Below are 17,173 nucleotides of genomic sequence, written 5' to 3'. Positions count from 1 at the left end.
TGTTGGTATTCAGGTGTATTGCAGCGTTGGCATTTTGTGATAAATAAGTGGGTTTTGGGTTGCAGTTTGGGCACTCAGTCTCTAAAAGGTTCGCCATCACTGTCCTAGGGTAACCATCTAACAATGGGGGTTTTTGGCATAGTGCCCTCTTGGTTGACTGGGACCTCTGTGATCAGCAAAGGTCAGCAGGCCAAAGTCTCACAGACAGCAGAGAGGATGCAGGGGGTGAGCGGTCCCAGAAACCTGGACATTAGATCTTCAGAGAGCAATTTGGCAGGCGATGAGGGGGTGTTGTAACCTGAGAGGTTTGGATGAGTTCTGAAATTATAGAAATCTGTCCCAATCCTGGCCCGGGGTTTGGAATATCTTGGCCGGACCCTAGATCCTGCCCAGGCACAAGGGATTCTTCTTCTGGGGAATGTCTTGTCTTTGGTTTCAGATGGGCTTGCTTGGGTTTCTGAGAAATCCCTAATTTTGCCTCTGTATGAGAGTTCTGGGGAAGATTGTGACCTCTTCCAAGGTGGTACCTTTTGCCCATTTCATTCCAGGCCTCTACACAGGAATATTTTGTTGGATTGGGACAAACGCAATCGTTTGACTCCCTGATGTCTTAACATTCCAGCATGATTCTGTCTCTAAACTGCTGCTGGTGCACAGATGCTGGAGATAGGAAAATCCTTCCCCCCACCCCTTTCTGATAGGAAAATGTGGGAACTTGGTCATTGCAGGGGAGGTTGTTGCCCATCCACATCCTGGAGCTGAGGACAATTTGTCTTGCTCTTCTGCATTGGCCGGAGCAGTCAAACAATGTCACGGCGTTGGCATACTTAAATTATTAACAGACCGATCCAATAACACCGTGGACTTTTAAGGTACTCACAGACTTCAGACTTAATTATAACTATCAAAAGGTGGCATACATAAATCACCAAGGAGGCAACTGAAGTCGGATGACCCAGGAGAAAGTGGATCTCATCCTGTCTTAAGCAGAACTTCATTTTCCTGGATTGTCCACCTTGCACAATCAAGGGATTGAAAAATGGCAGGTGGAATTTCTCATCTATCAATAACTGCCTTTGGGAAAGTGGGCTCTACACCCAGAGGTGTTTGAAGAAAACTGTCGATGGTGGGGTACCCTAGATGTGGATCTGCTGGCATCCAGGTTCAATGTGAAGCTAGACATGTTCGTCTCCAGGAATACGAATCCTCAAACATTTGCGTTAGATGCTCTGGTGACTCAGCTGAACCATTTCTCCCTGATTTATGCTTTTCCAGCATTGCAGCTTTCTACCATGTTTACTTATCAGGATTCAGGTGAAAGGATTTCCAGTGATTCTAGTTGCTCCAGCTTGGCCCAACAGAACGTGGTATTCTGACAATGTGAACACGGCAGCGGGCAGTCCTTGGATCCTTCTGAATCGACACAGCCTTCTGTCACAAGGTCCAATCTTCCATCTTCCTTTCCGATTGGTGGCTTTGACAGCATGGCTGTTGAATTCATTCCTACCCTGCTGAAGGCCAGGAAGGCAACTTTAAGGAAGATTTACCACAGGACTTGGAAATCTTATATTGCTTGATGCGATCATGAAACCCACTAGTCTCACAAGTATGTTGTGGGTTGCATCTTATCCTTTCTACAGTCTAGATTGGATCTGAGATTGGGTTTGAATACTATCAAGGGTTAAATGCACCACGCGTGTTTGGGTGCCATTCATTTTTAACAGCACCTAAACACAGTGCGATTTTGCCGCAGGTGTCACATGATAATTTCAGAAAACCGCATCACACAAAGCTTGTTGCCCAAAAGAAACTCCTGCTCCTTTTGGGCGACAAGCTTTGTGCTATGCAGTTTGCCGCTGCAAAACTGCACTGCATTTAGGTGGCATTAAAAACTAATGGCACCCAAACATGCATGGTGTATTTTGCCTCTATTGCGGTGCGATTTGGAATTGCCAAAACACCAGATTTGAAAGGGGCCTTAAAATATTATTTAAGAAAATATTTTATTCTATAATCTGTCCAATTCATAATTATATTAAGGCCTTTTTCACATGGGCAGACCAATCAGGTCCGCTTGTCAGTTTTTCAGGCAGACCTGATTGGACCCTCCATTCTCCTCTATGGAACAGCGGGTGTAAATGGATACGTGTCTGTTTACACCCACCTACATACAATCCAGTCTGCTAAAAACAGGTGGATGAGGATCAGATGGAAGTTCGATGTGAATGGACAGGCGGTCTATTTACATCCAACCTGCCATAGAGGAGAGTTGGCTGTGTCTGTGTACGCTTTGCATAAACAGAGCGGACTTGGACCAGCCATCCCCCTGCTCAGTGGGGATCAGTGGACAGGTTCCCCACTGGGCAAGCAGACTCCCAGCGCAGTCCGCACTCTGTGGAAGGAGTTCAAGGGGACTAAATGTTGTTTCTGACATGCATGTTGTTTGCAAGTGAAAAAAGGCCTTTTTTCAATTTTCCTATTTTCTTTTTTTTGCAGAAAAAAACAAATACATTTTCGGGTTAAAAACAAATAAATAAATAAAAGCAGCAGAAAAATAATAGCTAAGGGAAGAAAAGAGCTGATTAGGGTTAATAAAGGGTTCGCTAGCAATACAATATATCGACATTTGTTTTTATTTTTACTTGTAAGGTTTCTTTAACTCCTTTCTATCCGGCCTATTGTATGATGATGGCCGAGCGGGAACTCTATTATCCTGGATGGACGTCATATGCCCCACTGGGCACTTTCCAGTGCGATCTGTCACTGGCTGTGTCCACGGGACACGGCCGATGACATCACTACACTGGCCTGCTGCCAATGTCATGTGATCGCTGTGACTAATCACAGCAGATCACATGACACTTGTAAACCATGAATGGCTTGCTTACAACTGTGCTGCGAGCTGTGATTGGTCACAGTGATCACATATACAGACTGGGCCAATCACAGCCCATCTGTAGCATGTGTTCAGCTATGGCTGATCACAACAAAAATTACTGAATGAATCAGTTTCATTTAGTAAAAATTGTTTGCTTATACCAATGTAATTTGTTGGTATAAGCAATCATAATATTTTGAAAAAAAATCCTGATCACTTACCCTGAGTAGTACAAGTTTACTATGGTAACATTGTATTGCTCTGGTCACAGGAATAGAAAAAAAAACCAGTAATAAATTATAAAAAAAAATGTAATTTAAAAAAAATAAAAATGTGTATTATTATTATTTTTTTTAAGATACTGTCACCAGTCAGTGTCCCTGATCATCACTGCACCAGTTATATGATGACACAGTACTGCATTGGTAACAGTGTGTAAAAAAAAAAAAACTGTGAAAATGTTTTTATAATTTCTTAATTTTCTCACAAAATTATGACAAAAAATATCAACTTCAAAGAACTCACCATGCCTTCTACTAAATACCTCAGACTGTCTACTTTCTGAAAAGCGGTAATTTTGGGGGCATTTGTACTGTCCTGGAGTTTTTGGGCCTCAAGAAATGAAATCGGCTGTCAGTACATCAGAATTTTTTAATTTTTAGATATATACCATAGTTTGTGAACTCTATAACTTTCCCACCCACTAAATAATAAACACTGATTTTCACCAAAGACATGTTGCAGAATACATTTTGGCCTAAATTTGCATAGAAAGATTATTTAGTTGAAAAATGTAACAGAAACAAACAAATTCATTTGTCTTTTTTTCATTTATAGCGCAAAAATTTAAAACCCAGCAGAGATTAAACACCACCAAAAGAAATCTCTATTTGGTATTGTTCTGTCACATGTTCTGTCCCCCTTTGTAATGTACAGCGCTGAGTGAACTATTGGCGCTTTATAAATACTGTATAATAATAATAATAATAATTTGTGTGAAAAAAAAATGCTAAAAATTGTATATGGGTACAGTGTTGCATGACCGTGCAATTGTCATTTAAAGTACAACAGCGCTGAAAGGTGAAAATTAGCCTGGGCAGGAAAGGGGTAAAAGTGCCCGATAGGCCAGTGGTTAGTTACTATGAATGCATTTTATTGGTATAAATTAGACTACATTTTCTTTTCAGATTTAGAACTGCAACAGTAAAGGACTGCATTCGATCTGTCTTGAAGGAGGAACTCAAAAGCAAACAGTATATTCCAGAGGAGGTTCCACAACTGACTCGATTTTTGTCAGAGACAATAAAGGATAAACTGAAAGGTATTAAAAAGAATATGCAATATGCTAAAGTCACATTTGTTACTTTTGTATTACTAAAGAGCATTGATCACTAAATCAAAACGTTGTATTAGTATTGTTAAAATATTTTTCTTACTTTTAAAATACACTATATTGCCAAAAGTATTGGGACACCCCTCCAAAGCATTGGATTCAGGTGTTCCAATCACCTCCATGGCCACAGGTGTATAAAATCAAGCATCTAGGCATGCAGACTGTTTCTACAAACATTTGTGAAAGAATGGGTCGCTCTCAGGAGCTTAATGAATTCAAGCGTGGTACCGTGATAAGTTGCCACCTGTGCAATAAGTCCATCCGTGAAATTTCCTTGCTAATAAATATTCCACAGTCAACTGTCAGTGGTATTATAACAAAGTGGAAGCAACTGGGGCCAATAGCAACTCAGCCACGAAGTGGTAGGCCACATAAAATGATAGAACGGGGTCAGCACATGCTGAAGCGCACAGTGTGCAGAAGTCGCCAACTGTCTGCAGAGTCAGTAGCTAAAGACCTCCAAACTTTGTGTGGCCTTCAGATTAGCACAACAACACTGCGTAGAGAGCTTCATGGAATGGGTTTGTATGGCTGAGCAGCTGCATCCAAGTCGTACATCACCAAGTGCAATGCAAAGGGTCAGATGCAGTGGTGTAAAGCACACTGCCACTGGGCTCTACAGCAGTGGGGACAAGTTCTCTGGAGTGACGAATCACGCTTCTCTGTCTGGCAATCCGATGGATGTGTCTGGGTTTGGTGGTTGCTAGGAAAACTGTACTTGCCTGACTGCATTGTGCCAAGTTTAAAGTTTGGTGAAGGGAGGATTATGATGTGGGGTTGCTTTTCAGGGGTTGGGCTTGGCCCCTTAGTTCCAGTGAAGGAAACTCTTTAGGTGTCAGCATACTAAGCAATTTTGGACAATTTCATGCTCCCAACTTTGTGGGAACAGTTTTGGGATGGCCCCTTCCTCTTCCAACATGACTGCGTACCTGTTCAAAAAGCAAGGTCCATAAAGACATGGATGAGGGAGTTTGGGGTGGAGGAACTTGACTGGCCTGCACAGAGTCCTGAACTCAACGCGATAGAACACCTTTGGGATGAATTAGAGCGGAGACTGCGAGCCAGGCCTTGTCATCTGACAGTGCCTGACCTCACAAATGCGCTTCTGGAAGAATAATCAAACATTCCCATAGGCACACCCCTAAACCTTGTGGACAGCCTTCCCAGAAGAACTGAAGCTGTTATAGCTGCAAAGGGTGGGCCAACTCAATATTGAACCCTATGGACTAAGACTGGGATGCCATTAAAGTTCATGTGTGTGTAAAGGCAGGCACCCCAATACTTTTGGAAATATAGTATATGTGCATATGCTCAGTCAGGCTTGGTTTGCTTTTCCAGTTTACCTGTAGCCGTATTTGCATGGGCAAAGCAGCCCACTCATTTGAATGGGCTGCTGTATATACGGGAAACCCATGAAAAGGTCACCGTTTCTAAAATCGTAGCCACATGAAAACCACATGGCGCTATGCAATCCCCAATCGTCTACTAACAGTGGCTCATTTTTGGTGTGGGAAAGTGCGTGATTTACATGTAGTCCTTCACCGCACACATGTGAACCTAGCCTCAATCCCTGTAGCTGCAGTTGATGTTTTTGGCTCTTCATAGCAGCCAGCATGGGAAGTGATGCATCAACTTCCTGGTGATTGCCAAAATGAAAGAAAAAATGAATTCCCCGGGTACCTGTTAGAACTGTATGTTCTAGGCACGTCTAAAGGACACTGGTGTAGACCTCAGCTATGCAGAACTATGTTACAACTGTATGTTCTAGGCACGTCTAAAGGACACTGGTGTAGACTTCAGCTATGCAGAACTATGTTAGAACTGTTACAACTTCAGCTATGCAGAACTGTTACAACTGTATGTTCTAGGCACGTCTAAAGGACACTGGTGTAGACTTCAGCTATGCAGAACTATGTTAGAACTGTATGTTCTAGGCACGTCTAAAGGACACTGTATGGTGTAGACTTCAGTTATGCAGAACTATGTTAGAACTGTATGTTCTAGGCACGTCTAAGGGACATTGTATGGTGTAGACTTCAGCTATGCAGAACTATGTTAGAACTGTATGTTCTAGGCATGTCTAAAGGACACTGTATGGTGTAGACTTCAGTTATACAGAACTATGTTAGAACTGTATGTTCTAGGAACGTCTAAAGGACACTGTATGGTGTAGACTTCAGTTATACAGAACTATGCTAGAACTGTATGTTCTAGGAACGTCTAAAGGACACTGTATGGTGTAGACTTCAGCTATGCAGTCTGCCCGTCAGTTGCATGTTTACATTCTATCAGACCTGCTTCTAGTACAGTAACCAAGAAACTGATCAGCACAGATAAAGTTTGCACCACCCAAAAGCCAACAGGAAGGCAGGAGGTGGTGGATTCCCTATTGGATCACTTCACAATATTTCACCGTGATTGCCGTACTTATATCCTTACGGACAATTTATAGCTCTTACTCCACTGATATTTTATGGACTTTATATATTCTCACTTTTATGCTGTATGTTACTGTTTCACATTTATTGAATGATTTATTGAACATTTTTATATTTGATTTTTATATTCTGCACTTGACTCTTCCGCTGATCAATTTTTTTTTTTTTTGTTATACATCAGATTGACTTTGCACTTTATTTTCACTATAAGATCATTCACTTATTTTAGTGCTGCACTTTATATATATATTTATCCATAAGGAGTTGTTACCTATACCTTGGTGCTAGATGCTTTTAGTTCCAGAGCTCGCCTACGCTTGATATTTCTATTTAATGTAAATGGACATCTTATCAGTTGCTGCATGAAAATGTCCATTATTAGTACTTTATTTTGCTTAAAGTAGATGTAAACCCTATCTGACTGACATTTAGTTTACTGAATGTTGTGTATCAATAAAGGGCTTGACAAATTTGCTTTAAATCTAGGAGCCAGCTAAAAAATTAGGAGCCAGTTTTTTTTTAACTAACAAAGCTTTATTTTCAGTGACAAAACCCCTTCTCTTATGTATCCCTGATGTGCATCTTTACAGATGTACGACACAGGTTTACACATGAAGAAGAAAAGAAAACTTTAGCTCTGCTGCTAAAGCTTTGTTTTGTTTTTAGATATTAAAACTTTCACCCCCTTCCTGCCCACGTCAATTTTCAGCTTTCAGCGCTGTCATACTTTGAATGACAGTTGTGCAGTCATGCAATACTGTACCCAAATTCAATTTTTATAATTTTGTGAGACAGATAAAGCTTTCTTTTGGTGGTATTTAATCACCACTGGGTTTTTATTTTTTGCTAGACAAACAAAAAAAAAAAAGAACATTTTGAAAAAAAAAGGGTTTTTTTTTAGTTTCTGTTAGAAAGTTTTGCAAATATGTACTTTTTCTTCTTCACAGATGTGCACTGATGAGGCTGCACTGATTGCACTGATGGGCATTGATGAAGCTGCACTTATAGACAGCACTGATGGGCACTGATAGACGGCACTGATGAGCACTGGTGGGCTGCACTGATAATCAGGACATGTGTCGGCTGCCGGCTCCTTAACAGCCTGTTATTCACTGGTTGTTAAGGATGTCGGCAAGTGCTGACTCCTAACCAAACAACTAGTTATTGTGTATATTTGTTAAATAATGCTTGGCTAGACCACTACTTATTTAACAAATGGATTTTGTTTCCTCTTTTTTTCTTTTTTTTTTTTCAATTGACTCTCAGACAGGTTCATGCAGTATTTACTAAGCGGTTTTTATTTTTACTGTAAATACCACATAAACCTGTCATGAATTATCATTTTCCATATTGCATGTGATATGGAGCCTAGTGATTGCAGCAATTAGCTCAGGTTATTTAAAAAAAATATGTATATTAAAGTTTAAGATAGAAATAGAGCTCGATAAGCATTCTAGGAAAAAAACGATCAAGAAAATTATGGATACAATTATTGTCATATATAGCACAATGTAAAGCTTTGTCGCATGGAATGTGAAGAGAAAACTAACACAGAGTTTGGATGACTCCTAGTAGCTAGTGTTATGTTATATACAAATAACAACAAAAACAGGTTATGAGTCACTATGTTAGCATTACTACAGTATTAAACTGACATCTAAATAGCAGAAACAAAAAGGGAAAGGGATGCAAGGGCAGCTAGCCTTTCATTAAATCACAGGTCTTGCAGGAGGAAAAAGAGACTGCCAGGATGAAAGGCATTTAAATTGAATAACAGGTTTCAAGTGGTTGTGATTTTCAGCTTCCCCAGGGAGTTAGTCAAGCTGGCTTAACTAAACAGTAGTAGAAAAGGTATCTTGGGGATGAGCTGTCCCGTAATGTCGAATATGAAATATACAACCTGGTCCCAAAAGGCCGAAATTGGAGCACATGAGCAGAAGCAGTGATACAGGGCTTAGAAATCCCACATTGTGGGCAAATTGCTGAGTTAGAGGTGTTCCCAGAAGAAAGAGATGAGATATAAACCCTATACATCAATTTTATATTGAGTCTCTCTCCACAGTTCTTTGGTAATGCATTTCAAATAACCCTCCAAATCATGTCTCCCATGCCATCCTCAGGAATGTCCTTGTGTCATCCTTTAAAAATGGTGTTGGGTGAGATAGTATGAACAGCCAGATGCAGAGATGTGTAGACATCAGAGATGGAGTATGTGCCTTTGATGAGCAATTGATCCAGTAGTGAAAGAATCTTTTTTTTATGTATCCTGGCAGCAAGAATTTATGTAGGAGAGTGCCTGGGGATAGTATAAAAGATACGTGTAAGGGAGTTGAAACTCAGATGATATTCGATATTGGAAAGATTTCCATGTCATTGTGTCCAGATGGAACAAGGAAGTTGCTTTTGTCAAGCATTTTGTGTGTCAGACCCCATGTGCCTTCTATTCTGTTGCTTGTGGAAACATCGGATTGTCATGAAGAGGCCAGGTGTTTTAAGGGCATGATGGGATATGCATGCCTAAACAGGCAAGGGTACTTGTGTAGGCTTGGAAAGTCCTTGTCATTTTTACTAAAAGGGAACGATATGACCACTCTTTGTGACTGTAAAGCTGCAAGGAATTGTAGTGAAAATTTCTGCTTTTTGTGAAGCTGCAAGTAGGAATGGGTACTAGGAAGGAGAAGAGAGAGGACAGTGATAGAGACTCTTGTCTACCTGTACGAACGACGGCATGAAGTAAAAAGGCCAGGACATTTCTGTTCTAAGCTGGAGCCTATGTCAGTAGTTGTCCCCCTACCTTCAGGGGTGTAGGTGAACCTTTAATGTGAAGAAGGCTTCTGAGCAAGTCCACTGGGCTTAGAAGTGGGTGGTCTGCAACAAAAGGATAGACTAGCAGAAGGTGATAACCCCTGGAGAGGGCAAACAGATCTTAATCCTAAGGTAGAGGCAGTCACATCAATAAGAAGTATAATTGTGGATGGTAGGGTAGGAACCTCTTCCCCCGTCCATAACTGCCTTAATTCCTTAAAGCAGTAGTAAATACCGCTTGAACACTTGTACCAACCGGTAAGCTTATGATAAAGCTTACCTGTAGGTACAAGGAATATCTCCTAAACATGCACTGTTTAGGAGATATTCACTGTTTCTGCAGCTGGTGTCATCGCTGGCACATGCACTCGGAAGTATGCCGTCCCTTCAGAGCTCTATGCCGTGGCCTTGACTCCCGTGCACAATGGCTTGTCCATTCAAACGGATGGGGCTCAAACCCAGAAGGAAGACCAGGTGAAGATGGAACCCTGTGAGTGGTGACAATGCGCTGCTGGAGGGCTTCATTTTAAGGGAAGTCTTTCGTAATGTGTTTAATATGCGATGCATACTAGCATATTATGAGATTAGCTTGCAGATGACCAATTTTTTTTTTCATTACTATTTACTACTGCTTTAAGAGATTTTCACCTTCAAAGGGTATGCACAAAACACACTTGTTCTAAGCAGGGTCAGCTGACCAAGCTCTAAGCCAAAAGATTTTGTGCATAGAAAGAAAGGACATTCTGAAGATTTGACAAATCACATTTTCCACTGCATCTATGCAGAATGGTAGATCCAAGGGCAAGAGCTGTAATCTTGCAGACAGCAAACTGTCACCTGAAACAGATAGCTCTGTAGTCTTGGCAAGAGATGAGGTGGCAATATCCGGCTGCAGGGACTGGACCAAAACATAAATTCAGAAGTCTCTAAATGCCTATCAATGCCCCCAGTAGAAACAGTAGATTGATTATTTAGTGCAAAAATGATTGGGTCCACAGTAGGAACAGTCCATTTATTTTTCAATTCTTCTTCCAAAGAGTACAAGGCAGCAAAAATGTCAGGAAGAGTGAATAACCTGTTGGAGTAGGACCAGTCATTATATATTGCCAAAATGCCTTGAACAAAAATAGGGAAAGGCCTTCTTTTTTGTGCCTGTAGGCACATGTAGAAGCTGAGCGGAGCTAAACATAGGTAGCCAGAGATGAGTTCATTGTAGCCAGGATTTGGTGAGAAGGTGAAGAATTAACCAACATTGTTGGTCCCATCCAGTCTTCACCTGGGTGACTTTGGAATGGACCTGGACATGTATAGCACCCTACTGCTAACTCACTTGTTGCACAGTATACCAAGGTGAGTGCTGAATGCAGGTTGTAGTTCCTGAAGCAAGCATTACAGCCCCACTGTTGCATGGTCCAAACCTGGTTTCCAAAATGTACATTAAGGGTAACTGATTTAGCACTGCTAATGAGCCATAAAGCAATAAACTGTCAGATCTTGATAGAAATGTCAGTTGAAAAAGAAAGAGAAGTTGGTGCAAAATAGAAAAAAATCTTCTCCAACAGGAGAAGTGGTCCATCACCTAAGGACACTAGCATAAAACTGGAATTCTATGGAGTTGGCAAGGTATTATGGATACACAGGTGGAGGTCCCAGCACCTAAAGGTAGCAGCATAAAACACATGGTCTATGCATCAATTCCTGTGTTCTGTACTGTATGATTAAGATAAATGTCTGTTGATCAACCCAGAAATTCAATACGCTTCTAACTTCCTGCAGAGAGTTGACACTGTTATCAGTCCTGCTGAGTTCTCTAGTCCCCCTATGATATAGAGAGGGGGAGAATTTCTGTAATCCTAGCACACCTTCTTTCCTGTAGTGACAACACTGCTTCTCCATAGATACAGTGCAATGAGTAAATGTAGCCACCCTGGGACAAGAAGTGCCATTGGCAGTATCACCAGGTGAACATAACGGGGAAAAACAATGCCCGAAAACACAGAAGCTAATATGGTCTCCACATATAATGACTGGCAAACTGCATTACACTACATTTGTTTTTTGTTTTTGGGTTTACATATATTTAATGAAAGCTGAAGATTTTTAAAAGATTGAAATTTACTTTCGACGTGATGTTAACATATTATAGTTCATATGGTAGTTTAGCGACTGAGTTTACATTTAGTACATTGGGTTTACATCTACTTTTACACTGAATGGGCTACTTTATGATTGTAAAATGTTAAAATGGAACCCCAGCATTATCATGCCACCAGCATCCCTCCATCCCTACCCCCCGTGTGTGACCAATGAGGACCAGCAACTCTGAATCGAGGAAGGAGGAGGCCAGGGAAAGCGCTGGAATGTGGAGAGGGTAAGTAGCAATTGACAATATATTTTTCCTATACAGGAGGGTAATGTAAAAATTAAAAACAAATTGGAGTTAAAATTAATTATCATAATTTTCTTTTGTTATTCCCCACAGAAATGGGTTTTGATAGGTATAAGATGGTGGTTCAGGTTGTGATTGGTGAACAGAGAGGTGAAGGAGTAAAGTAAGTGTTTTTATGTTACCACTGTTCAATATAATTGATATTTTTGCTTTACTACTTACAGTATTACATTCTCTCCAGTGGACACTAGACCTAGTTTACTAGAGTTTGAACTGCTAGAAAATGTACATCTTTAACACCAAAGAAAATTACAATGTATGCCTTGGGGTATTTGTAAAGTGTGTACATTTTCTGCTGAGTGTATCAAAGTGATCAAAGTACTACATGGTTTTAAAATAAACCTTTTGTTGTCTACAGTTCACAGCTTATCAGGCGTTCAAATCTTTAGGCTTTGAAAATAGGAATGCCCTATTTTTTCTGTCAAAGTACCCAAGAAGGTGATTGTGTCACATGCTGAGAACCACAGATCTAATATTTTTAAAGTGTATTATAATATACATCATTTAGTGCAGTGCATATTGCTATAAACAGTATAGATAATTTAATTGTTAATTCACGCTTTTTGAATTAAACCCCTTTCATTGAAACAGCAAGCACTGCAAGACTTCGTCAAACTGACATTTGGAAGTATGTAGAGTTCTGTGGAGTATGTCAACCATTATTATTATTATTAGCAAAATGGGTGTGTGAGAACTGAAAATATCAGTTATATGGCTTAAAGTAACTATTGTTAAGGCCAAATAACACTTGCATTATAGTTTAATGAATCACGCCTTATGACAGTCTTTCTGTGAAAGAGTTTTGGTGTATTAAAGGGAATCATTTTGATAGTCACCGAACTTCTAGCATCCTAAAATCCTTATCATTTAGTCACCGAACTTCTCCTAGAATCCTAAAATCCTTATAATTTACAGGGAGAGTATATTTTCCTATAAATAATACACCTCAATGTTCCACCTGTATATTTATGTCATTTCTGCCTGTATAAACAAACATTCTGGTGTCAAAACATGTCTAAACAGTCTGACAGAAATGCCACCTTCAATGCTGATGAAAGGGGGAAATGGTCTATTTTCAGATTTTGTTTTGTGTTTTCTTAGTACCAGAATTATTCTTATTTTAACTGGCATTCATCGTTTTACGTCTGTTTGTCTGTATTCCTTTGTCCCAGATAATATTTGTCATTGTCTGACTGTCATGGTTTGTGTCCATGTCTTTTAGTCAGTGTGGGAGATTTAGTCTTGGCATAATAGTAGTAGAAATAAAAAAAATAAAAAAAATCACCAGCGTCAAAAAATATTGTGAAATAATTCCCAAAAATACTGCTGCTCCTTAGTGATAATACTAATAAAATAAGAAAAAAAAACATATAAACCACCTTACCAACCGCTCCGTATCCGCCATCACCCTCAGTCATTCCCTCCACTGGCTTCCGATTGCCCAACGAATAAAATTCAAACTACTAACATTGACGTACAAAGCTATTCATAATACTGCCGCAAACTACCTCACCGACCTGATATCCAAATACCACCCAACACGTACTCTTCGCTCCTCACAAGACCTCCTACTCTCCAGTTCCCTGGTCTCCTCCTCCCATGCCCGACTCCAGGACTTCTCCAGGTCTTCCCCCATCCTCTGGAACTCACTACCCCAATCCATCAGACTGTCATCTACCCTCCTCACCTTTAGGCACACCCTGAAAACCCATCTCTTCAGGGAAGCCTACCCCGCCCTCACCTAACAACCGATCTCCTCCACTCCTCCTACCACTTGATCCCCCACAGTCATTTCCTCCTGTACCACTATCCCCTCCCTCCTAGATTGTAAGCTCCAAGGAGCAAGGCCCTTGAACCCCTTATGTATTGTTACTGTATTGTCTCATGTACTGTCCCCCACTATAATGTACAGCGCTGAGCAAACGTTTTGGCGCTATTTAAATACTGTATAATAATAATATAAAAACAGCGCAAATAAATATTATATATACATGTCAAAAAAAACTCAAATGCAGAAAAATATAATAATATTTTGTTGAGATAGTCCCACTCCAAGTAATATAGATAGAATGTAGTGAATAGAAAAGTCCTTGTTCCAAGACCCTTGACCAGTATTCACACCTGCTTGTGTTATAATCACTCACTGCACTCACCAGATATTGGTGAATGAAACACCTTAAATTTGGACTCAGGAATCCAAGATCCCCTTGAATCAGCCTCCAATCTCCTGGTAAAGATAGAAATCCCCCAATTGTAGGTAAGACAAATGCCTCAGAAATCCAAACTGGAATTAAAATCAGCCTCCAATCTCCAGGGCCACCAAAGATCACTCTCCATATGAAGATAATATGTGCAGAGAAAATATATATATAGTGTAATACTGTAAGACTAAAACAGGATGAATTCAAATACCAAACCACTCACATCTTAAAGAATGTAATCAGCATTTATTATATGTGGAGCCAAACCACCACATAGCCAGGGTAAAGATCTCACAGTCAGCGATAGATGACAGCATGTATAGATTGCAAGCTCAAAAGAGCAGGGCCCTTGACCCCCTCGTGTTTTGTTTTGTTACTGTATTGTCTCATGTTCTGTCCCGCACTATAATGTACAGCGCTGAGCAAACCTTTTAGCGCTATATAAATACTGTATAATAATAATAATATATTCAAAATGAAAGTTCCTTTCATTCACCAGTCCCCCTATGTCAAACAAAGTATATACCAAATAATGCAAAAATTATATAGCCTTATGAATCCCCTTCAGATTACTAACTTCTTCTGCCTATGAAGTTGACATGATGTATGCACTCCATATCTATGTGTGTTTCATACATGTGCATGCATCCATGTATACTCTTGACCCTAGGCCAGGAGTAGGCAACCGTTGAGAGGTGAAGATCTTCCTGAACAACATGGGAGAGATCAAAGATCACCAGGGTTCAGCGGCTTTTAGCAAGGCCTGAATAAAAAGTAAGGATGGCATGAAGAAAACTTAGAAAATATAATAAAACAAATGTCACTAGATATATAAACTTAGTCTACCTTTAAAGTTAGCTTCAGTGAGAAACTGGGGTCAGTAGCATGTAGAGCAGAGTACAGGGGTTGGTAATATGTAGGGCAGAGCACAGGGGTCGGTAGTATGTAGGGCAGAGTACAGGGATCAGTAGTATGAAGAGCAGTGTACAGAAGTCAGTAGTATATTTCCTCATATATCACCAATTTACTAGCAGACATATCAGACTGGATGTCACACCACTTCCTAAAACTCAATATATCCAAAACTGAGCTCATAATATTTCCTCCCCCATGTGCCTCTTCCCATGATTTCTTGGTGAGGATCAATAGCACAACTATCAACCCATCCTCGCATGCCAGGGTGCTAGGGGTAACCCTGGATTCTGAATTATCCTTTCAGACCCACATCCAATTCCTGTCCAAATCATACCGCCTCAACCATTGCAACATCTCCAGAATATGCCCCTTTTTAACCAGTGATACCACAAAGCTCCTAATTTATTCCCTGGTTATCTCTCGCCTCAACTACTGCATCTACCTCCTCATTGGCTTACCTTTACATAGGCTATCCCCCCTCCAGTCCATCATGAATACTTCAGCATAAAGGATAGTGAGCGCTCTTATAAATACAGCAGCTAGAACACTTCAGGCAACCACAATGCCTCCAAAATATCAATATAACCATAAAACATCAGAGTGCAGCGCTTAGAAAAATAAATATGTGATTCACAATAGCAGAGAGTCAATAAAGTATCCACAGTGTTTCACTGGAGAAATGCGAACTTCCACGGCCTTTACTCTTTCAAATAACAGAAATGCGCACTCACCGGAAACGCATGGGTTATGCGCATGTATGATCAAGCATCCCAGATAATAGGTACATCAGAGGTTAGGCAGCAGGCATTTCCCTCATGGTGGGTCATCACAGACTCTTTAGTCAGGTCCAGGGGTCCCTTTAAGGTCAGCCAGGCGCTCCACACAAAAACCTCCTTTCAGGGTGGCAAAGTGCTTTCTCTGTGGGGATGATAGCTCCACATAGGAGCCCCAGAAAACAGATGCCAGAGATAGTGTAGTACTTTCCAAAAGTATTTTATTTATAAAGCGCTGCACTCTGATGTTTTATCATCATGAATACTGCTTCCAGGCTCATCCACCTTACCAACCGTTCAGTGTCTGCTACCCCTCTCTGCCAATCCCTCCACTGGCTTCCACTCGCACAGTGAATAAAATTCAAAATATTGACAACAACTTACAAAGCCATCCACAACTCTGCCCCCAGCTACATCACCAACCTGGTCTGAAAATATCAACCAAACCGCTCTCTTTGATCCTCCCAAGACCTTCTGCTCTCTAGTTCCCATGTCACCTCCTCCCATGCTCACCTCCAGGACTTCTCCCAAGCTTCTCCCATCCTATAAAACTCCCTACCCTAATCTGTCTGACTATCTTCTAGTCTATCCACCTGTAGACGATCCCTGAAAACCTTTCTCTTTATAGAAGTCAGAAGAATTAAGCCAAATTGGAGTTTGCCAAACTTACCTGAGGAAGCCAAAATCCTTTTGGGAGAACTGTGGACAGACGAAACAAAATTACAGCTTTTTTGTAGCCCATCATTCTACTGTTTTCAGAAAAAGAAATGAGGCCTTTATAGAAAAGAATACAATCCCTATAGTCAAACATGGTGGAGGTTGCTTTGCTGCTTCAGGCACTGGATGTCTTAACCGTGTACATGGCATTATGAAATCTGAAGACTACCAAAGAATTCTGGGCTGCAAAGTAGGGCCCAGTGTCAGAAAGTTGGGTCTCCGTCAGAGGAATGGGTCTTACAGCAGGACAATGACCCAAAGCACCCATCAAAAGGCACCCAGAAATGGTTTCAGACAAAGTGCTGGAGAGTACTGAACTGGCCAGCAATGAGTCCAGATCTCAATCCCATAGAGCATCTGTGGAGAGATCTAAAAACAGCAGTTGGGAAAAGGAGCCCTTCCAATCTGAGAGACCTAGAGCAGTTGTCGAAAGAAGAGTGTTCCAAAATTCCATTAGAGAGGTATAAGAAACCCATTGATGGTTACAGGAAGCAACTGATTTCAGTTGTTTTTCCATGGGGTATAATACCAAATATTAAATTGAGGGTGCCAATATTTTTGTCCAGTCTATTCTTGGAATTTTGCATGTAATGTGTCAGATTTG

General features: G+C 40.6%; 2 protein-coding genes across 2 annotated transcripts in view; one reads left to right on the top strand and one right to left on the bottom strand.

The window, feature by feature from the left end:
- Positions 1-17,173, bottom strand: part of PDCD1 (programmed cell death 1) — a 118,672-nt gene that overhangs the window by 58,450 nt on the left and 43,049 nt on the right. The gene's annotated exons all lie outside the window — the stretch shown is intronic.
- The window catches only part of DYNLT2B (dynein light chain Tctex-type 2B), a 28,850-nt gene that overhangs the window by 3,071 nt on the left and 8,606 nt on the right, over positions 1-17,173 (top strand). The window contains exons 2-3 of the mRNA XM_089680122.1: positions 4,066-4,199; positions 11,997-12,066. Of these exons, the coding sequence (XP_089536248.1) occupies positions 4,066-4,199; positions 11,997-12,066 (204 nt within the window). The remainder of the gene's footprint in view (positions 1-4,065; positions 4,200-11,996; positions 12,067-17,173) is intronic.

This window comes from Staurois parvus, unplaced genomic scaffold (assembly GCF_062004578.1).
Source record: "Staurois parvus isolate SC_StPar_1 unplaced genomic scaffold, SC_StPar_1.0 ptg000235l, whole genome shotgun sequence".
NCBI classification, from domain to species: domain Eukaryota; kingdom Metazoa; phylum Chordata; class Amphibia; order Anura; family Ranidae; genus Staurois; species Staurois parvus.
This window is presented reverse-complemented; position numbering and strand designations above follow the sequence as displayed.